This window comes from Vespula vulgaris, chromosome 1, assembly GCF_905475345.1.
Source record: "Vespula vulgaris chromosome 1, iyVesVulg1.1, whole genome shotgun sequence".
Taxonomy (NCBI): Eukaryota; Metazoa; Arthropoda; class Insecta; order Hymenoptera; family Vespidae; genus Vespula; species Vespula vulgaris.
In genome coordinates this window covers 9,010,296-9,034,899 of record NC_066586.1, presented here as the reverse complement: position 1 = coordinate 9,034,899, position 24,604 = coordinate 9,010,296, and the positions used below count along the sequence as shown (strand labels likewise).

At 39.2% G+C, this 24,604-nt stretch overlaps 1 protein-coding gene across 9 annotated transcripts in view; it reads left to right on the top strand.

The window, feature by feature from the left end:
• Positions 1-24,604, top strand: part of LOC127066936 (transcription factor AP-2-epsilon) — a 136,886-nt gene that overhangs the window by 102,584 nt on the left and 9,698 nt on the right. For 8 of the 9 annotated variants that reach the window (XM_051001322.1, XM_051001283.1, XM_051001272.1 and 5 more), the window contains 3 exons: positions 5,918-6,151; positions 6,929-6,980; positions 20,556-20,754. In XM_051001322.1, coding sequence (XP_050857279.1) covers positions 5,918-6,151; positions 6,929-6,980; positions 20,556-20,754 — 485 coding nt within the window. The remainder of the gene's footprint in view (positions 1-5,917; positions 6,152-6,928; positions 6,981-20,555; positions 20,755-24,604) is intronic. The other variant, XM_051001253.1, reaches the window with a different exon arrangement.

The following is a 24,604-nucleotide window of genomic DNA, read 5'->3' as shown; positions in this document are numbered from 1 at the left end:
CCTTATTCCCCTCCAAGTCTTTATGAAAACACCACCCTAATTACATCGAATGGCACGCTCGTTTCTACATGGATTACGTTTTTGGGCGGTCGGGTGTCGTGTGACGAGAATGCAAAAGAGAAAGTTCGAGGAAATACGAGACGCAGGATCGAAAAATACGTTTTCAAACGCGTCAAACGATTTTTCGCACTCTTCCGAGAGATGACTGAATGAAAAGAAACGTTTCCGAGGCATCTGCCTTAGACCATATGTAGTTTCGAATCGATACTTCGTCCTTGTCTTTGTATTTTTTTTAAACGAACATGTTTTCACTGAGATACAGAGAAATACCTATAAATTATAACATCACACAAGAACCAGTATCAAACTGGTAATGCATCAAGACACGTTCACCCCTCGAACTTTATAACCGAGTTATTGATTATCTCAAACCACATACCCCAAATCTTCCCCTTTGTGTCCGATCTTTAAAGACGAGAGCATTTCGCGAGTTCGATCGATTCGAGTTCTATTCGGATTTTTACAAAATTCGTTCATGAACAGAATTTGTAAAATAGTCCGAAGGAAAGGCAAGAAAGATAAATAGACGAATAGGGCGAGAAGGATAAGATAATAACGATTTTACAGAGAGTGCGTTGTTTAAAGTTTTGCATCGTTAGCACGGAGAATGTTAGTAGACGCAAGAGCTTCGTGCTTGCGTGTGTCGAGACGTGACTTTGAATTTCCTAGAATCCAAGACAGGTAGGTATTCCAGGGACACGCGGGCTTAAGCTCCACTTAGAAACTATACACGCCAACATCTTGCATAGTTTAACATAGTTCGGAAATTTGCCGTATTACGCTCTCAATATCTTCTTTGGACATTAAATTTAAACGACAAGACGAGAAACGTGTCCCTTCGTTAATTAATTCAATTATCATCCGGTGAACGTTACGGACATATGTTTTATGTATTGCTTACGTATTATTACGTATTACGTATACGTATCACTTACTTGCGATTAAAGTATAAGTTTGAAATTTTCACAAAAACATTTCTTAAGACATTAGATCACGCGAAAAGACGACGAACGAGGTCTGCGGATCAAATTGAAAACGGATCAACGGGCAAAATAAACTCCCCTTTTTGCGAAGGAACGTTCTCTCCCCTCGCTCGAGTAATTTACTTATTAAATTTTCGACTGACCTTCGGCATTTCCTCGGGTAGGATGCCATGAACGTTTGCTTTGATGCAAATATGCTAAGCACTGCGATGTCTTAGACGATGCCAAAGATAAATCTAAATACTTGCTTCTTTCGGAAATTATTCATTACGCAGAACGTTATATTAAAATAGATAGATATCGTTTCGATCAAAAGTCATTTGTCGTTCATTGTTAAAATCAAAAGTCGTTCTGTAAAAATCTCATTTTATCGATCTTATCGTTCATGAAGCACGCTCATTATCGTGCAAAGAACTTAACTACATACACGCACGCACACGTGTGTGTATATATATAAATATATATATATATATATATATGTATATGTATATGTACGCATATGTATATATATGTATATGTATGTTATATCGATTCGAACGAGAGAACGAACGTACGAATTATACGAATTGTTCGATTCCACCCTGTGCGATGAGAGAACGAAGAAAACGAGCGTGCTCCTCGAGAAGACCACAATACCAATAATCAGCCGAGTGGATCGACAGATTCCAATAGCCTTATCCTTGAAAGCCCGAGCTTCCTGGTATCTACCCCTCTCTATCGCGAAATATTGTATCTCGAACGGGAAGGAGCCCGTCGTTTATATGCCTTGAGAACGTAAGTTCCTAGCCAGAGATCCTCGAATTCACAAAATTTCATAGCCTTCTTGTCGTTAAGTGTAGCACACTGGATTTTCCTCTAAAAGAAAAAATAGAAAATAACGTAAGACGCGATACAATTGAGTTCAACGAGCGTTAAGGACTCATTTTCTTTTTTTAGTTTTAACAACAAAATCGTCCGATCGTTTCCAACGTCGTGAAAAATACGTACGAAAGAGATCATACAAAGTAATCGGATTATTCAACAACAAATCGAGAAAATCTATTTGGCCAGTAAAAATATTTACTTTTATCTTTGTTTTTCACACGCTATCTCTCTCCAGCCGCACGTATTTTAAACATTTTACGTTAAAAGGCAAATAAAGCTACTCGTTGGGAAATTGTTAAAGAGGGATTTCCTTGCCTCATTCTACTTTGTGATTAATTGCCCTTTTATATCGTTTATACGATATATAAAGCGAATACGTACATAAACGGTTACATATATCCATTGTTCGCGATGCTTATATAAAAATATTTATATAACTCTTGTGAAAGATGCTAGAGGAGTCACCTAAATGAATTTTAAAAAAGGATTTTATCGCGTTCGTTCATTCTAGAAATAATTTCATGTAAATTCGTTCCCCGGAGACAAGCGTGAAACGTTCCGATTTGAACGATTAATTCGAACGTTCAATCGGATAAATCCATTTATCAGAATCGGCGTAACGCGAGAAACGTCAAGGTATGGCATACCAGAGAGGAGGCGATTTTATTTTACGCAGTGCGTTTAACGAGAGAAAGGCGATCACGTTTCATCTCATTAGTCGACGACCGGCATGGTTATATCGATTTATAACTAACGCGACTCGTCAAATAGGAGCAATGGCCTCACCGCGGCACGTTAATTAGCAGTACTCTTCTCTTTTTTTCTATTACCGTGAAAGTACAGCGTTTTAATGGCTCCGAGGGAAATGAGCCACCGTTAGAAACGACAAAGTCTGTAATTTTGATAATCCTTTAGAATTTTCGTTGGCTCTACCCTCGATCGAGGCCATCGATCGAATATCCTAAAGAACAATTTTCAAGGAACATCGTTGTTTCTCAGTTCTATCAAAAAAGAATATCGACGATACATTTTTGAGACTTCGATCTCCATTCGTCAAAAATTGATAGAAAACGTTCATAAAGTTAGAAAATATCGATCACGAGCTATCGAACGATCGATTCAGATTGAGAATCTTGATCTTTAACTTACATATACATATCTACTTACGTTGCTCGTAGAAAACGGAATACAATAAGGAGGAGCGATTCATCAACCGACGAAACTCCGTATCAAGATTTCCTTCGTAGCTAAAGTGAATTTATGGATACTCGTCGAAACTACGACGCGACGTTGAACAATAATGACAAGAGTTTCTAAGAAGAGAACCTTATTTGTTGGTCCACGCTTGATACAGGCTGCGATCCACATAAGACCTCGGCTGTTTCTCTCTCCTTTTGATTAAGATTCCGTGCGTATATCCACCTTGTCTTTCGATTCTTAGAAGACTTTCCTCCGTTTTATATCAGTCGTACGATACATTTCTATCGACTCTCGTATCTCGGCAGAAACGTCGAAACGCACTCGGCAACATATTACACGGCAGAACAATGGCCACGCACGTACAGCGTTAGTGACCATTTAACGGGCCGTCCCTTCCATCGATTAAACGAACAACGCGATATGGGAATCGGAGATTGAACCGAATGCCGCAACGGACTGATACGATCGGTCAAAACGTTTAATAACTTTAGTCGATGTAATTAAAAACCACTTTGCCGATGGATCGATCGACCGAACGATCGATCGAATCAGTCAATATTCGATATTTTACGGTTCCTCATAACTAACTTATAACTCGTAAGATATATGTATATATATATACACGCACGCACGCGCGCGCACACACGTTTTATACAGATATGTTTATAACTACTCGCACGATAAAGAGATATTTATACTAACAATAATGAAGAAATTATTTCGTTCGTTCGGTCGTTCATTCATACATTCCTTTATATTCGAACAAAATTGGAATATTGTTATAGGTTATTTAAGTCGTAAATAGTTTACCATCAGCGATTTCAAGTGACCTTTAAACGACCATTACGACGACCGAAATTACGAAGACTCATCGCATTCGAGCACAGATTACAATAAAAGACGCGAAATTCTTCGTAGGAACCACAATGGTGACTTGTCGATTTCGCTGTCCACGAGTTGGCACCTCGCAGTTATCGCGAATAAGCGCGTAAATTGCGCCGAGTATTACAATGTCTCGGGGAGGACGTTAGCAAACTTGCAAATCATTTCCACCTGCGGTTTCTTAATCGACAGGTAATAAAGGACGTACTTTCGTAGTAATCATACGGTCGAAATGTTCGGCGGGTAATATAATATGTTAATGTTTCGTATAGAATGTTCGAGTCATCGTCGCGCGCTCCATTTTCTTTTTATCGAGATCGATCAAGACCGGAGCGGATCGTTGATCAAAGTTTCAAGAGAATTGTCATTATACGGCAGATCCGTATACATAGAGATTTTAACTAACTACGATATCTACCGTGCCTGATCTATCCCGGAGAGAGTCGAAGGTGGTAAAAGTTAGTGAACTTTCGTTTCTCCTTAATACGTTTCGAATACGATCCGTTCCTGTAATAGGATCGCTACGAAAATGGATTCGAGATAACGATCTAACCGTACGCGAGCGTACTTTTGTGTTGTGCTTAAAAGTCAATCGAGATTTCTCCTCTTTTATCCTTGCGGTAGACGATTACGTCCGAGCTCATCGTTAATAACAATTCTCGTTAACCAATCGAAAAATTATCTTTTCAACGAAATCTCTTATGTACTTCATTCAGAATTTCAAGAAACTTTTCTTCGACATTCCCATCTATGTAGGTGTACATAAAGCGTAAAAGACTCAAAGGATCGAAAATCGCGTTCTTAACTAACTCGTTTAATTACAAGCATTTAAAGATTAATTGGAGTGACATTCGATCGTTACCGATCTCAAGTACATAACCGGGCATACAATTTTATGGCGCAGGTGCGATGCGACGCTCCTTGTCTGTCCACGTTCGATGATTATTATACTTACTCGCAAAAACTGTGTGTGTGTGTGTGCGTGTGTGTATACACACACGCATACCAATACCATAGATACATACGCAATACTTCTCGTATCCAAAAGCATTATCATCTTGTTCGTCGAGTCATCTTGAACCACGTGGGAATTGGGTCTCCTTTTGACGCTCCTTTCATCCGATCAACTTCTTTTCCACCTTCTTCTCACATTTTCCATCTTCATATCGAAAGTAACCGGGTGTGAATCTCGTCACAGAAACTGACGAATCTTAAAGGAAAAAAAAGATCATTCGCACATGTGTAAGATCGACGACAGAGAGCCACTTTTCTTTCTCTTCCTCTTTCTATCTCCACGATTTATTGCAATTTATCACTCCCCGTGAAAGAATACGCGACCCGACTCTGTTGCATTTTAATCGATATTTACATACGAGAGACCTTCAGTTTTGCATATTGATCGGCTGTTTCGTTGGATGCGTGTGTCGATCGTTAATCGACGCCGATCGAAGAGTTCACTTTTTGCTCCGTAATTATAGAAGGAGAGAAAAAGAGAGATATCTCGAACAAGTGTGAAAATATCGAGATTGAATTTTAAAATGGAACGATCAACTTTCGCTTTTCAACGAAATCAACCAGGTCATCGCATAGACCATTTTAGACTATGCAACATTTATCTCAACTATTTTCTCTTTATGTTAATAAATACGCAATCATCGAAGTAGTTATACTAATATCTCTTGAATATTATATAAATGTTTATTTTATACAAATTATTCAAAATCGCTCTGTGTTTGTGTGTAAAATACATAATATATAATACTTTAGATTTTTTTTTAAGTTACTTCGAATGATAAAAATAATTAATTAGCAAGTACTCCAGTAAATTTAATAAATATCTTGTACTAATTCGATTCGTTTCGAACAATTGAGACAAAACGACTTGAGAAAGAACAATAACTAAAATGAGATTATTAATGATTTCACAGACAAACATGCACGCATCCTTTCCTTACGATGGCGGACGCAGTGGCGGTAGTGGCGGCGGAGGTGGTGGCGGCGGTGGCGGTGGAGGTGGCGGGGGCGGTGGTGGAGGTGGTGGAAGGGCTGTCGAATATGGTGCCGTACGTCGTCCCGATGCCCTCCTACCGCCCCCGGGCCTCGATCAAACCGACCTCGTTCTACACACCAGCCTCGTTGACGACCCCCAGGTGAGCGACGATGTACGTAATCGCAAGACATTTTCTCTATTACCTTCGTGCGACTTCGTACTACGTTCCTTTCCTCTTTTAACTCTCACCTTTTTTCTCCTTCTCTTAGTTTTCGTTCTCTCTCTCTCTCTCTCTCTCTCTCTCTCTCTTCCTCTCTCTGTATATCCCTTACTTTTTTTTCCTTTTATGCACGATGTATGAAAAAAGAACGGAAAATTTACATTCGCAATCTTTTTTACGAGAAGCACGTGACCGTAGACACCACTTTTACTCCAACCGTCAAGATGACCTATAGCTTGATTTTTGACAGATTTAAGATCGTGCACCACGCTCGTAACGTTTTGAATTTATGAGATGAGTGAAAAAGAGTGAGAGAGAGAGAAAGGTGGGTGGATAACACGAAATTTATGAGTTTTTTGGTATCTTTATCTCTCGTTCTTTTTTTTAGAACTTTTTCTTTGCCCTTGCAAATGTTCATTTTTTTCTCTGTCAGCTTTTCGTTTGAACTTTTCGACGATAGTTGTCGGCGAGTAAGGGAATCATAAAAATTGTTTCACAACAGCAAACATTGAAAAGCTTGAAATAAAAGTATTTTTGGCTTTATGGTTTTTCGTCTCTTTTTCTTGTGTCGTTAATTCTTAAAAGTTGACTACGTCCACAATCTGCCTAAGGTATACCAATCGTTTTTCTTTCTTTCTCACTGTCAACTTACTCCTCAATCCTTACAGATTTTTTCGTTCCTTATTAATCGTTCCTTATTAACAATTTTCTTCATTTGTTTATTTACAGAACACGAATGTAGACGATGGAAGTTTTATGAACGACCTGCCACTTCTAAAAAGTAAGTCATTTATATAAATATCATATAGAAATATACCGAACTTCGATTGAACGATCGAAGCAAATGAAATTACAATAAATTCCGTAGCTCTCACGAATGCATACAAAATTTATTCTAACAATTAGTTTACGATAAATACATTTACGATAATATAAAGGAAGTGGTATGATGGAAGATATAGACGAGTCGATACGTAATAGTACCTATAATATCGATAGAAAAGAGTGCACACACACGCGCGCGCGCGCACACACACATGATAAGTAGAAATATAAAGTAAGTTAACCGTTACGTATGTCTTGTCGTTCTTAATTAGAATTTATTTCTCTTGCTGAATGATTCGAAGAACACAATAATATAGATACGTGATGAGGAAGCATCTCGTGGTAAGAAAAAAAGAAAAGTAAAGAAGGAAAAGAGAGAACCTCGTGATGAAATAGTACAAGAAAAAAATTATGTAGGGACTATCGAAGAACGCGTCGGCAAATTTGAAATGCCGAATAAGAGCGAAACTTATTAAGAGCTTATTAGAAGAACTCGGACCGACTTAAAGGTAAAAACAGGTGCGAGTAGGTCCCCTCGATAACTCGTATTACGTAACGCTGAACCAGTTATCCGTTCGTCCGAGCCAACGTTACGAGGATGTCTTAGCTACTACACGGATCGTGGCAAAGGCCTCGGTTATAAGGAAACTTGCGCGCTTCGTTCGATTCTTAACTATCCGTGTAAGCTGTCACGTCAAACTCGCGATCGAATAAGCGAACGAACGAACGAACGAACGAACGAACGAACAAACGAACCAATCGTGGCCAACGACGTTGCTCTCTTACGAAAGTGTCACGTATGCGGGACTTCTACTCGATTGGTTGCTCGCTCGTTCATTCGATCGATCTATCGATCGATCGATCGATCGATCGATCGATAGATCGAATTCAATCTCCGCCCCGTACTTTTATCGGCTCTCTTTATCTACTCCTAAGAGCCGAAATTAATTAACCCGCTTCCTTTTCTCTTACCTTTCTCGGAAGGAAATCCCTGACGTAGATCAAATCTAATTTATGTGATTCTCGAGTAACTTTTAGTCTCGTTCGATTGCACGGCATTTTGAAAGAAAAAAGAAAAGGAAGAACAATTACGTAACGTATTTTAACGATACGTTCGTTCAAAAAAAAAAAAAAATTTAATTTGGACAGCGTTCCGTCGAAATGAGGAACGTCGTCTAATTCGGGACAAGAAGATTAGACAACAAACATACTTGCACTTCCTTTCTCTTTAAAAATCACCCAAGAGCGTATACGATCCCCGAGAGAGGGAATGTTACGAGGTGAGAAAAGCTTCCTGAAACGCAATTGTACGATTTTTCACGCTCGTTTCGTCTTCGTTTCTACCTTATAAAGACGGAACGTCAAACTTGGAAATGGAAGAACGATTCAGAAATGTACCTACTTCGCACACAGGGTATAACCCTCGGCGTTACAGTTCTTTACTTTTCTCGAATGGGCAACACAATAGCAGAAAAGTACCGGTGCCGATAGAATAGCCGGTAAAAGAGAGAGAACTAGAAAGAGAGAGAGAGGCGAGAAATAAAAAAGAAAAAAAAAAAAAGAGAAAAGAAAAGAGTATGTGCCCGCCGGGCGGATCGGATTTCATTCATTGTCATTGTAATTTTCTTGGCGGGGTGTAGTTTTTGGGGCGTTACTTGCCATAGGGGCATTACCTACAGATGGTTGTTTGTTCGAACGTCACCAAGGGTTATTATATGCCTCGTTACTCGCCCTCTCTTTGCTAGCTTATTTGGACAGTCTTTCCTTCTGCATTCTTACTTCTCAGCTCTTCTTTATTTACGCTCGAAGAAGCATAAAAACTTGGAAACTTCTGACGTCTTCTCGAGTAAGTACTTACCTCGAATCGTTTTTCCCATCTTATTTTGAGATTCTCGTTGAAGAAACGTTTGAGGATAAATGAGGAAAAATGTTCAATTGTTAAAACTGATTTTTCCTTTACGATTTCGAACGTTGGAATTAGTCTTAATTATCACTGATGACGACGTTTACGGTCATTCCAATTATGCGAAAAGATAGAAATCGATAGAAATCGAGATTCAACCGACGGATTTCTAACTGAATCGAGAAATCGTCCTGATCTTCCCCTTTATACGATTGTCGTAAATTTAGTTTTCTCGGATGGATCTTTGGGTCAAAGTTAATTGGATAATGACTTATATCTTAATTAGTACTATATGTTCTTTAAATCCTGAATCATTTTTTTTTTAACACCCTGTATAGTAACACGCGTTCCGCTTCTCGGAAGCCGGTTATACAATTACCGCGGCTTACCTTGGCTCCCTCGTCGTTCCAAGACGTGCTCCAGTTTGTTAGCCATAGCATACGCCGGACCTATCGAGAACGAGCTTATTTCTCTCTCTCTCTCTCTCTCTCTCTCTCTCTCTCTCTCTCTCTCTCTCTATCTATCTCTATCTTTATCTATCTATCTATCTATCTCAACGATTTAGTTTTACCAAAAACACTTCTTCCGCGTGTCACGAACCTTTGAAACTTGTTTTAAGTGTTTTAGATGATTCGATCTTGAAATGATAATTACAGGCTAGGAACTTTAATGCGATACAATTTACAATTTTAATTTCTTTCTTCTTCGATTTGTTTTTTATCAATATTCTATCTATCATCGAATATATCTATATGTTCTTATCGTGCTATCGAGTCGAACATGTTCCTTCGAGTCGATCGGGAGTCCACGACTCTCCGATTTCTTATTTAACCAGGCGTGCCGATAGTAGAACCGGCAAAGGAACGTACGCTTCGGCTCGCGTAAGGAAAGCGAACGAGTTTTTGTGGTTAATCGACCGGCCTCGAAGACCCAACTATCGGGTCGATTATCGAAACGCATGGTACCGCTATTAGAAGAGATTAATCGTTCAAATAAGGTCGGAGGAGAGCTCGTTTTTGCCGCGTTAATGATTTTTCTAATCCATTCGTCGACCTTTAGATATATGTATTTCCTCTCGTTAATTTTCATTAGCGGAGTAACAGAAAAAATATGTTATCCATGTTAAATCCGTCTAAGGTGTGGGACATTCGGTCTTCACACTCTGTTCTATGGCTATTGTAGCTATGAAATTTTCTACTAACGATAAGAAAGTATAATATTCTCTAATGAACAAGAAAACATAACAATATCGATTATTTATAAAACTAAAAAATTCAAAAATGTATCACTTGAAATGTAAGTAAGTATAAACTCACATTTACAATACAGACGTTTATTAACGATGACGTTTATTCAACTTAGAACGGAAACTTTAAACGAGCTAAACGTTCCTCTTGCACTCATTCGATCACGATTCATTGGACGATTGGTTCGATTCGTACGAATCGTACGTAAAATTGGTAAGAACCCTTCTCTATCTTGATTGCATCATGGACCCCCGTTCGAGAATGACTCCGAAGGATAGCGTTAAACCGTGCGTTAATAAATCGTGCGTCGATCGATCATTATCAGATGCTCGTGCACGAGCGAATCGTAAGGACACGGACCTCTTTGTCGTCTCTCGTTGTTCGAACCAACGAGTATCCCGCCGTGTCGAACAAACCCAAAAGGAGGAGATTCTCTTCAGGGGGTTTCTGATAGTTCTACCAGCTCCACCATCTTTTTGGGAAGGGACCAAAGGACCATGGTAGGAAAATCAGTCGGTCTAATGAAATTAACGAAGGAACGAAGGAGCAGCATCGCTCGTTGTCGCCTCAGGGCCAGGTGGATATCCTCCTCCCTACTAGCGAAAATGCACCAAACGACCCCCCGTCGTCGAGAAAGAGAGAGAGAGAGAGACCACCGGTCTCAAAAGTCACACCCCATTCGATACGACTAACCAATCAAGGTCGAGAAGTAAGCGAAGTAGTTTCTACCGTGCCGATTGGTTGAGCTTCCGGCGCGTTGATTGCCCAGGAAATCGTGCGTACGCTCTCTCTCTCTCTCTCTCTTTTTTCTCACCAACCGATACCCACGTGCGAAGAGAAATAACTTCGACGTGAACTTTAAGTTCCTTTTAGAAAGAACTCGATATGGAATATTTACGAATTTATTTTTTGAAAGAAAAACTGTGTTTTGCTTTCTTTCATACGCGTTTGAATAATTTCGAACAATATTTAGAACTGATCTCTACTAATAAATATTACATTGCGCCTATAGTTATCCGTGTCAATAACGATTCTTCCTTTTTCTCACACAGAGAAAACGTAATAACGAAGGATGCTCAATCTTCGAGCGTTATGACGTTCCGCCTGACAAGCCCCACCGTGATTTATCACGATAATTACCGTTGTGTATCAACAAAGATGCCTCGTAATTATACATTTTAACGGTCGCCAAAGCGAAAACGTGCTCATTTTTCTCCGTCGATTTAACAAGACATAACACAGACCGATATAAATCAGCATAGACGAGTTGGAAGGAAAAGACAGTGTATCAATAGTAACGAGGGAGTAACACGTTGCTTAGATTTATTTAAAATTACATTTATTATATTGAAAAACGAGTTATCTAATTTATATTTTTTCATTCGATGGCAAGCAAATTCATCAATTTAATTATTACATTAATAACTCTTTAATAACACTCCTCGTGTCAACGGATTAACTTTTAACATCATAATTCTCTTGGTGAATAGTTGAGAACACATGTTTCCAAATTATTTCATTTTCAAATTCAAGATAAACATTCAAATATTTTTGATAGGATCAATCGCCCTTCGACGTAGACGAATGAAAAATCATCGACGTTTAAGTTTAACTCGTGTTGATCTGACGAAGAAAACTTAAACGATGCATTTACGTAACGTTGACGCAAAGATCCATACAGCCTTGACGAGTGAGTGATATCTGTGACGAATCGACAATAGTCACGTCGATTTGCAAATGCGATTCTTCTCGATTCTGACTCGTATCTTGTTATATTAATTTATCAATACACCTGTGTAATAATCGCATTACACAATCGCATTATAAATCATAGAAACGTGGATGGAAGTAAACGCAAGCGCGCACGATCAGTCGGTGGTTCGACCAATCATTAAAATTCAAAAAGAAAGAGAGAAGAGAGATTGCATCGAGTTCGTTTGAAATGATTTCTCTAAATAGCCCGAGGCTATGGATAATACTGAATCGTCGTCGTCGTCGTCGTCTTCGTCTTCGTCTTCGTTGTCGTCGTCGCATCGCCGTCGTCGTCGTCCTCTCTAAAGCGTCCAATCTTGAAAATCGCATAAACGTCGAGATCAATGGCTCAACCGGAATCTCTTGCCACGTTGTTAATTCCATTCTAATCGTTTAAAACCGTTATTTGTATCGAATATTGGAAAACAATATGGATCAATGTATTTCGCTCAGTGATAACGCCTTTTAAGGAAAATTCATAAGCAATATTTTCATTTCAACTTTATTCTATAATATACGCGGCAAAAATATCAAAAGAAACAAAAAATTTTCAAACCATTTATTGATCTGATTTGTATTAAATATAATTAAAAATTTGTCGGAAAACTCAATAAATTTGGAGATTCGATATCCATTAATCACAGAAAACAAAGATCCAATCTTCTAATACTCTTCTCTACTTTGAGACACCCTATACTCAAGATCGAGCTTCGAATCGGAAAGGAACGAACGTTATTAATCTCAACGTTCCGAAAGATTCTTCCTCTCACGATCGAGGAGCGTTGCGTGGTACTCAATAATCTACATGACGAGAAAGAGTCTCTCTCTCTCTCTCTCTCTCTTGTCGAACCTTGACCAAGAAAGCGCCTCGCCCATGTTACTCGTGCTGTACAAATTTCTAACGTGCTCTCTCGCACGCTAATACATACAATTTATTTCGTAACGCACACGCACGTGTAGATACTAGCGAGCGTACGTTCGCCGTTCGATCTCGGAAGAATCGAAGCTGGAATTTCGTGCTTTTTTATATAGAGAAAAAGAGAAAGAGAGAGTATATAAGAAAAAAAAAGAGATGAATAAAGAGAAAAAAATGGAGAGAGAGAGAGAGAGAGAGAGATGCCAAAGAGATAAAATCAAAGTGAAAAGAAAACGAAGAAATAAAGGAAGATAGACGGCGGAGGATCGTATGTGAAAGTGAGCGGCTTCGAAAAGATGTTTTCTCCTTTCCTCCTCTTTCTTCTTCTCCTTCCTTTTCCTTTCCTGACAGTTTTTGTAACGAGGAACGAACAAATGCGTTATTACATCCACCGATGATTCCACGATGACCGTACAAATCAAGCGAACGTAAAGTTAACGACAAAATGAACGCACACTCGGTCAAATATATTTGTGTATGTGGATCCATGAGATTTCCTCAAATAACAGGTTTCTCTCAACTGCTCCGCGCAGCACGTTGCACGGTTTAATGTAATGCAAATATGCGCTAATCGCATATATCTCGAGCACGATATTGTCTTCTTCTTTTTTCGATTACGTAATAGCGAGACACTCAATGAGTTTCGATCCTTAATACCACAGCGATTTCTCGGAATGTTCCACTTGTAAAGTATTGAACGGGTTTTCTTCTTTTTCGTTTTCTTTTTTCCCTGACGTCTTTTAATTTACCCGTCAGTTTTATCGCGTCGTGCATGCGCGACAGCAAACCACAGGAGAGGAGGAAATTTTTTCCACGAATCTCGTAGATATCGAGACGAGCTTTATCTCCTTCGAGGGATCTGAAGTATATGCATACGTGCGGTTTTCCGTGAAGTTCCTTTTTCTTCGAGCGATTCGGCCTCACTTTCAAGATCGGGTTGAATCTTACGTACACTTAGAAAATGGATTCAATGTAGTGACTTCGCTTAGGAATGAAGAGAAATTATCATTTATTCCGTTAATGTGAAATAATAAAATATAATAAAGCTAAAATATACGAAATAAAGTTAAACCGATTAAGACGGGTATAGAAGCACGATTAATATACTCCGATTATATATAATGAAACATGTAATATGTGTGTGTGTGTGTGTGTGTGTGTGTGTGTGTAACTATAAATAGTATAAGTATAGTAGAAAAATTAAAATTAAAAAAATAAAAAGAAAAGGAAAGTGTCTTTCTCTCTTTCACACAGGAAAGAAGCTCGTTTCATTGACGACGATCAAGAGTCCAGCTAACGTGCTCTCAATGCATGTTGGCCGGACGTTTCCCGTTTCCGCTGGTATGAAAATTATACGGACTCGAACTGCAATCATTATTACCTGCTGCACTCTTCTTGCACCTTTTTCTTTTACTTCATCCTCCTGCACGCCTTCGTTTCTCATTCGGCTAACATCTAACGAAAAAGAATCCAGTCAACGGCAGGTGAAGACGAGTCCAAGATACAGGGAGAAATTTTTACTTCAATTTGCTATTCGTGATTCGCTCGCCGGTGAAAAGAAGAAAAGGAAACGGGGCGAACCGGTGGATCTTTCATTGAGAGCTAAAGTTGATCGTCCGAAGAAAAACAAGCGTGAACGTTCGCGTGCGAGCACTTTTAACAAACGTGTATCGATACGTTACGATTAATTTTCTAAGCCAGTTATTTATTAGTCATTTGCTTTTTTATTTCTTCTCTATTCAGAGGAGATTACAGTAGTTATGAATAATTCCACTATAAGATACGATACGATGAAATTGTTAGGATGATTGGATAATCGGAAATAAGAATAACGAAAATGATAACGGAAAGAAAGGGGAAAAAGATAAAAATTTTTGAAACGATCGCGCGCAAATCGATTAACTCTCGTAAAACGATTACGATCTTGTTCTCGACTCGCCGCGAGAGAAACTCCTCCTTCGAAACACCTTCGCCAACCATTGTTGCCTATGATCCGCCTCGTTAAGTATTCTATGAATCGCGACTTTACGACGGTGAATCCTGTAATCAAAACCGGCCTGTGTTGAGCAACGCGCAGACTGCAGGTCTACGTTACTTAACCTCCGGCTACGGTCTGCCACTATACACTGTCGTTTTTCAAGCGTCGGATTGCCGCATGAATCATTTGCGATACACAATCGGACGGACTCTTTTCTTTCGACTTGATGAAAGGGAAATTCGAGTCTTGGCGATTAGTAATTAATTATCGAATAATATTTTCTTAGATCTGGACATCACGTTTTAATTTGCTAAATCATTAGTTTGTGGCATGTCAAACGGCAGCAAGAACACTTAAATTATCCAAAAATCGTAGACTTGAGAAATCGATCGATATTTCGGTAGAAACGTCTTCGACATCTTGGTTAATCCCTGCCACGAATTTGGAAAGGTCAAGCGCTCCTTAACATTCTACAAACTCCTCTTCTTCTTTCTTTTTCTCTCGAAGGTTTGATCTTCGCAATGAAGCATCACGTAGAGTTGTGCTCCTCGCGGATAATCGTAGCACTGACGTAGCACCATTGACGCTTTCGAAAGTATATTTACTCAAGGCAAAGCCAAACGAGCGGATGCATTTAATTTCTCACCGTCGTCGGGTCCAGTCATCGTCCGATCGCGTCTCTCAGCAAGCGTTGGCGTAGAAAATGAGGGACTTAGCTGTCCGCTTAAACCTCAACGTGTCAATTTATCATCTATTCGCGATTTACAGCGAGGTTACAGACATATCGCACGGAACGTGTTATATCTTTTAAGAGGCTTTTTCCCAATAGAATGGTGTTCTTCGAGGAAGCGAAATAAAAATGTTCGATCAATTCCTATTATACGATACGTAGGAACCTATATCATGTACCGTTAGCGAGAACGTAACAGAGACAAGTTACGCCTACGTATTACGTTATATATCTCCTATACTGCTTATCGCTAACTAATCTTGGAACTATTAAGAAAGAGAGAGAGAGAGATGTAGGATATCGAAGGCAATGACGAAAACGAGATCGCGAGTGATCCGCTTTCGCTGTGGATGATCCAGATGAGATCAAGGCGTTACCAGCTCGGAGAGTACGATTACTCAACATGCAAATGATCCAGTCTTCTCGGTTGTTCCGCAGCTGAAACGAGCTCGCGTGGATCCTTTTATATGCGTACACTCGGTTGATTATTTGAAACTCGACGTGCTAAAACGTATGGAAATTAATCGACTATATATTCGTGCCATTTTCACGAGGAGACGCAAGAACGACGTCTATATACAGAACCATCTTGGTATCTCGTTTGGGGGTCTATTAGTCCTCGTAATACATCCACGGCTCGTCCGTGATGACAAATTATCCAGTGGCCACTTCCTAGACGTTATCTCGCCACGGACAAGGAGGTAGCACCAAGAAGAACCGGTGAGAAACGATTAGCTCTCTCGAGACATCTCCCAACACAAACTCCGTGGTTGCATGGGAAATCTTGAAGGAGCGTCAACTTACGGGCAACGAAGTTCTTACATGTATAAAAGATCTCCTTCGTCGTCGTTCCTTTCGTTCTCTCTCTTTCTCTCTCTCTCTCCCTCTCCCTCTCTCTCGGTTTCTCTTTTTCTCCGCTTTCATTATGCTGACCGTTCGACGAACGTTCTTATTTCCGCGTTATGAAGAATTCCAAGAAACTTCGCTTTCGTTTTTATCGATAACGATCGAAGTAATACTTCAAACGTGTATGCAATCGAAACGACGACTTTAGAAAATAACTAAGCGAAGATAGCCACGCAAAACCTTTGATGTATTTTAAATTTGCTAGCTTTTCCATCATGTCAGAAGGTATTCATTAAACTTGCTGGATAATTCAAAGAGGCAAGATACTTGATCGTTGTCAATGAAAGCGTTGGTCGCGACGAGTGCACCGATCGATAGATCGATCCATCGATCGATTCATGATTTTTCAACGAGAATTTCTCGAGAAAAGCTAGTTAACAACAACGAACCCGTCCGTATGATTTAAACGCGAATACTTCGATGGGCCTGAAAATAAGATGGAAATATATCTTCTTAGATGATTCTCGAGAAATGTCATGAATCTTTCGTTCGTTCTCATTATTATGCCCGTTGAATTGCCGGATAGGTTGGCGAGTAATTAACTCGCTCGCCGATAGAGATTGACCGATAGCAAGAGTACTATCGATGAGTGAGACGATTTCACAATTCACACTCCTAAAGGTTACGGCAGCTCGTGATAATTACACGTTTTACACGTAGTAAGTTTGTATGTATACATTACACAGGCGAGCGTGAGCGTCTCTCTCCCCCCCTCTCTCTCTCTCTTTCTCTGCGCGCGCGTATGTATTCACATCGTATAGAACGAATACGCGAAGCACAAACGCGAAAGTTATTCTCATTAAATAAATTAATACACGCTTAGCCGTTAGCGAGCGATGAAGATAAGCGAACGAGAGATGGGAGAGAAAGAAAAGAAAGAGATACGAATACCGAACGATGGAAAGTGCCCAAAGCGCTTATTATTTCTAAATAATATTTCATAAGGCCCCTACGCGTGTTCGTGGAAGGCTACCGCGTTCGTAATTATGTAGCCTCTCGAACGCGGAAGGGAACCGAGATAACGGGCTTTGTCAACGAAGATATTTGTACGCTCTTAGAATTTTGTAAACGTACGAGGATTATCGAAAAATTCGATAAGTGGCAATAAGGTTCTTTTTTCTTTTCTCCTCCTTCTTTTTTTCTTATTCATCTTATTCTTCTGCTTCTTCTTCTTCTTCTTCGTCTTCGTCTTCGTCTTCGTCTTCGTCTTCGTCTTCGTCTTTATTATGTTGATTTTCGTCGAGCCGCCTCTTTGGATACACAGATTTGAAAACGCACGAGGAAGTATTAAGTACTTTAAATATGATCTACCGTTTTCGTGATTGTTTGATATTACTTATACATATTTGTATAGGTGTTCTAGTCGGAACCTTTAAGGATAAAAGAAGGAGTCGATCGTTTACCGATTCGTTAAAGAAAAATCTATACGATTGAAGAGTAGTAAATAGCAGTAAATAAACAAAACTGGTAGATGAAAATTTACAAAGACGTTATTGTGACACGAAAGAGAAGAAAGAAGAAGGAGAGAAACAGGCTGGATCTTTTTTAATCAACTTTCGCGATCCGCGCAATGTAAATCAAGAACACGCGTGTACGTCTCCGTTCCTTTCGGCGAGTTTTGATCGCTAAAGATGGTAATACCATAGACCTCTTACTCTCTCTATTTACTCTCCGCTCGCTCTTCGCTTTACCCTCCTCGACTTGCTCTCCTAAGCATTATAATTTATGAGCGTTGCTGCGAGCCACGCAGCCATCGACCTATTTGGACCGCACGGAAATTTATTACCCATTTGACCTGTTCGATCCAGACACCGTCAATCGTCTCGATATTATTGACTCTCTAGCGGTCCATAGATAATATAGACAACTTGTCTAACGTTGCCATACATACGCCTATATATATATATGCTCATCATACGTACTATTACTATGTAGCGGTCTGGGCCACGCAACAATACTTACAATTAGAAAAACGTTGGAGAGTATTTTCTAGAAAGTCTATCGAGACTTCGAGACAATAATAACATAACCCAAGGGTGGGCACCTTCTTCTCCTCCGCGAGCCACACAGTCCTCGCCATCAATCAATCCGTTTGTTTACTACTTCAGTTTACTAGCCACCGCTCTATTCGATTATACATAAATAAACGGAAACAAAAACCGTACAGTTCAGAAACACGGCACTGTCGAATAGTGGAGCATCTTCTCCCACCTTACCGAAAGAGGCAAGTAAGTACTTACATATTTAGCAGACGTATGCGACTCGCGACCCATTGTTTACTCACAACGACATAACCGATTCAACAATAGATAAAACAAATGACACAATTCGATTAGACGACCAACCGAGGACCGATCTAACTCACTTACGTAACGGAATCTCGGATTGAGCATTTTGACGATATGTAACTATTTTATGTAACAATTATCAAAGAGAATCGTGCAACTTAAAAATGGAACGATTATTTTAACACTATCATTCAGTTAAAAGATTCTGAACGATATGTATAAATAATTACAGTCAAATGTTCTATGTTTTCGAATGATCCAACTCATGCATCCAACGTATGTTCGAACGTTGACTAAAAATAATAATAATATGATATAGTTTAGAAACGAAAGATAAAGAAAAACATCACACAATTCATCTTTTTTATTCGTACTTCTATCCATAAACTTTTCTATGTACGCAAATTCAATCATTCAAGTCAAAAAAGTATTTGAAACGTAAATCCCAAAGATACTTACTCGTAATCATAAAAAAATTTTCGCAGCTCACTAGAAACATTTTCGCGTTCGTAATTCCTTTGAAGGTTTTCGAAAAGATGAAAGAATCTATCCATTCTCAACTCTAATCACCCGTTGCGGAATATCCCACCCTATTTCGCAAACGAGGAGGCGGATGAGAAATCGTTTCGGAACTTAACTTACATTTCCTGTACCAAATTCAAAGCGGTGATTTTATGATTGTTTCACGTCGTGCGAACGAATAACTAACAAGTGATATACGTAAGTAAAATAACAACTCGAAAACAAAGACTCTAACGAGCGTAAATTCTTTTTCTCTTTCTTCTCTTAGCCAATTTTACGAAATTTTCGCAAAATTTTACAACATTCGTCCATTAAAAACGACATTGCAGTCGTAATATCATATGAATAAATTCTTCTTTAAGAAAAAAGTCTAAAGTACACTATAAACGTACGTACGATTTTATGGAAAACTAGCTCCGACAGTTAACGTGTTAAACGTTCAAATATCGCATGCGGTCACCGCGAATTTAACAATGAAGAGTCCAGACTCTTATATAAGTTGACCATTGGCTGTGTTGCAATAAAGCGCTTTGTCGGTAGCCCCTACGAGATTTGATATTAAGCATTCCAGAGATCGGCCATGCAATAATGCGAGGCTACTGATGCATAGGAAGGAAAATACGATGGTATATACTGGCGAATTTAAAATATTCCGCTGAAGATATTGCCCTGTTCGCGATTATATACATATAACGCAGAGAAGATCGAGAGAGAAAGAGAGAGAAGATAATTTCGGGCAGGAGAGAGAGCGCGTGGCTTTCGGTATTTCGTTGGCTCCTTACCGTGAAATCGCTAATCTCCGCAACGACCTTTTCCAACGGTTGGAAGAGCTACTTCGATACCTGTATTAACATGGATTATTATTACATTCTTCGTGGTACAAGAAAGTATTAATTGATCGCCGATACTCGACGATTCTTTTTCTTCTTTTCCTTTTTTTCTTACCTTTACACGCATAATGAAAAAGAAAAAGAAGCAGCACTTAGAACGGCATATTACGTAAATTTATCGCTGCGTTATGACCAGTAACAGGGAGGTCTGTAATTTAATTTATCGACAAATCGGTCGATACGATTAATCTTGATCGGGAGTTAAACCGGGAAGGTGTCTTTACAAAACTGGTCTATAAATCATATTCGAGCCACGTCACGAATGGTTGTACGATTATATCGATGATAAAGAGTATGACGTTCGTAACGTTCGCATGATAAAAACAATAGAGAAAAAAAATTAGAAGGAGAGAAAGAAAAAAGGGTAGTTTTAAAGAGATATGTGCTTTGTGTTTGCAGACATGAAACCTTCGGAGAGAAGCGAAAAGGCCATGCTGACAGGGAACGCGCAACCTTCGGACGTGTTCTGTTCGGTCCCAGGACGATTATCGTTACTCAGCAGCACTAGCAAGTACAAAGTTACGGTAGCCGAGGTACAGAGACGACTCTCACCACCGGAATGTCTAAATGCCAGTCTCCTCGGTGGTGTTTTACGAAGGTAAAAATGCTCCTTCGACAATTCGTACGATATTTCTTCTTCATTTATAGAAATAGAATACTGGTAACCGACCATTTCAAATTACGCCATATATTAATTTCGTTTCGGCTTCTTATAGAAATAAAATTAATTTATATGTATCTACCTAATTAGTGATATCTAAATTATATTATACAGGACATTATTCTGAAAATTGTCTAAACGGAAATATTGTCATGTATGGAATGTAGATAGATATGGAACATGAGAAACCACTTTATCGAATGACTCATTGCCGAACAACCAAACTCATACTTTTGGTCATAAATATCTTTCTTCAAAGGTAGATAATTTCGCTAAAAAAAAGAAAAAGAGTGAAGAATAAGATTCCCAAAGAATACCAAAAAAGAAAAAAGTCTACGAAAATTATTTCTATTTTTTTTGTCAAAAATATCACGAATCGAGTGAACATTTGGTTCATTCAAGACTATAATAGTTCTTTCCTCTGATTTCTCTCTCTCTCTCTCTCTCTCTCTCTCTCTCTCTCTCTCTCTCTCTCTCTCGCTTCTTTCTTTCCAACCCCCACTCTTCCCCTTGGCGAAGAAAGAGAGCGAAAGAGAGAGAAAGCGGTTCATTCATGTGTCTTAACCGTCCGAGCTATTCACCGTAATCTCGCGAGAGAACTTACGTGTGCACCGTTAGGATAATTTAACCTTACGTTGAAGCGATTATTAAGCATTAAAAGAACTTTGAATATTCGATAGTCGTTCCTCGTCAATATAATATGCATACATGTATTATTATTACGACTAGGATCATTCATATTTCACGTTAGCAGAATAATTGGTCCTTTAAAAAATGCCGCCTCTTAGCAAGATTTCTTGGCAAAAAATCAACGTGAGTTCTGATATTAATTATATTTCGCTAACAAAAAAAAAATATCATTACACAAAGAATCATTCACTTTCGCGATGAATCAATCCTCATTGATCGGAAATTCAAATGGAATAATCTTTCGGAAAAACTAGTTATCGAAGTGAATGCTCACGTATATACGTATATCATTTCGTGATAAAGAATACGTCGCAAATGAAGGAGAATTGGGATTCACCGTTAAGCGTCTTTATCTACGAAGTTAATTAATAAACGGTGAATCTGCATTGACCGGACGTCTTGTACTCGAAACAACACGGACAGGGTAGCCTGATTTATGAGTTTCTCTCTCGTGCGCGAACGAACTCTCCTTCTGCTTTATCTGATTCACCATTTTACTTGGGTAGCAGGGCACATATATAAGTTGCGCAATGTTTTATCAGCGGAGGCACGGATAAATCGTTGTACAGAGGAGTCGGCCGGATGCGTCAGTGTAGTAACGCATATTATATTATGCGTATAAAGCGTATATGCATCGAGGAGTGCATGTGCGCGTAGTATCTACACCTGTAAACGTGTATATCTGTAAACACGTAAGCACAGTTTCACACAGACTCTCGTAAACACTCCATTCATTTTACGATACTTTATCGCGAGGAAACTTCCGTAATCTCTTGAACGGCAAGATATTGACCGGAGGTGCCGCCCCGAACGACCATTTCCATGATTCCCTTGAAAATAATGGCTTTCCGTATAAAACCCAGACCATAATTGGCTACGACTTTTCCTTGAATATCCTCTCATTTCGTGATACCTTCGAGGGATCGGCAGAAAATGTTCGATTTAACGCGTTACTCGGAATAATAAAAGGACAAGCGCTTTAACGCCTCGCTAAGAAGGACCTCGGGCAACTGTAAGGACGATGGTCAGGAGGTCTTTACCTTCAAGAAGTCCCACAAAGAGATGGAAAGAGAGAGAGAGAGAGAGAGAGAGAGAAGAAAAGAAAGTACCAATAAAGCGACCGATCTATGCTCTTCATGCAAATGAGGTATTAATAATTTTATAGCTTCGAGTGTCAATTCCATGCGAGCGAGCCTCAGGCGAGTCACAAGGATACCAAGTGCAATTCTGTTCATCTTGCTGTCGCCGTTGCCACGATACACCTCGCACACCATCGATATAATTCATCTATTCGAATAACGATCGGACTGATAATTACACGCACTTCTCTGACTTGCCATCATAGATTCTCTCTCTCTCTCTCTCTCTCTCTCTCTCGCTGGTTTTGTCTTTTTCTCTCTGTCCCTCTTTTCTTTTCTCGCCCTACAATTTCCACTCGTACTCGCAAAGCTTCTAAGATCAGTGCACAAGTTTACTTCGACAAATGGTCCGTCGGAGAATACTGCCTCTTGAAATATATTTCGAAATCGTTTTATTACAAAATCGCTTCATTTCCTTTTCTTCTTTTAGTCTAACAATATAGACAAATTGTACAAGATGGTGGATAAATTCGGATCGTAGGATAACTTGATAATGCGCATATCTTCCACGAGGTTCAGGTTTTTTTGCGATTTATAAAAAGATATCGATGACACGATCATCTTCAAAGCATTCTCAAGAAAGACGTTTACTTGCCTCTCTCGGGTCATGATCGTAGAAAGTCCTTCGGTTTGCTAATGTCAGCCAATAGCCATTTGCGATTAACGATACAGGTATTCAAGGATGCTTCAAGAATAATCGGGTAGCAAGGAATCTCGACTTTCTGGAAATACTTGTTCCGAAGCGAACAATACTAACTTAATATTATATTAAGATACTTCAGATGTTCGAGTATTCCGTTTAAAAGGGAAATTAAAACGCCTCGAATGAATATCGAATGAACTACAATCACGAAAAGTCCTTCGGTTTACTAATGTCACGCGACAACGATTAACGACGCCGATATTATACGAAACGTCTTGAATAATCACGGTAGGCAAGAAATCAGTCTCCGAGATACTCCTCCAAAGGGAGAGAATGAAGTCTTCGAAGGGTTCGAGGAATATCGCGAATACTCGAAAAGGACGAAAATCTGTCTCGAGGACAAGTCTCCGTAATCAGCAAATTCTAGTTCTTGTCACGTACGTAACAAATAACGCTAACCATCGTCAATAATAAGTAATACGTGCGTACTTAAATACGTTCATATACATACTTTACGAGGTGCTGTGAAATAAAAGTAGTATAAGACCGTTACGTATCAGACAGTAAAGCATGTCTCTAGCGAGACGATTACTCACATGATTATAAGAATATTCTGAGGATGTAGATATTTACGAGTTATTCGTAAAAGAGAAAAAGAAAAGAGAGGCAGAGAGAAAGAGAAAGCGAGAAAACGACACGTTAATCGAATATAAATCGTAAATAGTTTGCGATGTCACCTAGGTAATTACCACGAAAATTTATCGTAATAGATTTTAATGAAAGCGACAGAAGGCCGAATTGAATCACGCCTCTCTACGCATTGCCATCGTATAATTCCCGTTCAATGAGTTCACTAATATATCTTTCTAATCCCCTCACTATAAAAACATACTAACTAACAGAGGAAGTCGACGTGACGTGACGTGTTATTAAGCGTTCTTATTAATTCGATTCCATAAGATCTTTGGCTCTAGCGATATAATTTCAACGATGAACGAACGCAACTTTTGATCGTAATTACGTACATATCTACCACTATAAAACTCCATGCGGATTTCTCGACTATAATAGCATCGATTAAAACACGTTTATGTTTCGATGGACGGTCCCGATGGATCAATAGACTAATACTTAACGGAGTTTGCATATAACAATTAGGACTGATCTCGATGCATTGTCGTTGGAAACACGCAGTGCATATAACATATATTCCGTAACACTGACTTGCAACTATCGCGATTCTAAGCTCCTCTCGAATCGACATTATAAACATACGAAGATGCTCGATTTATGACAAGATTTGGATCAATTTGAA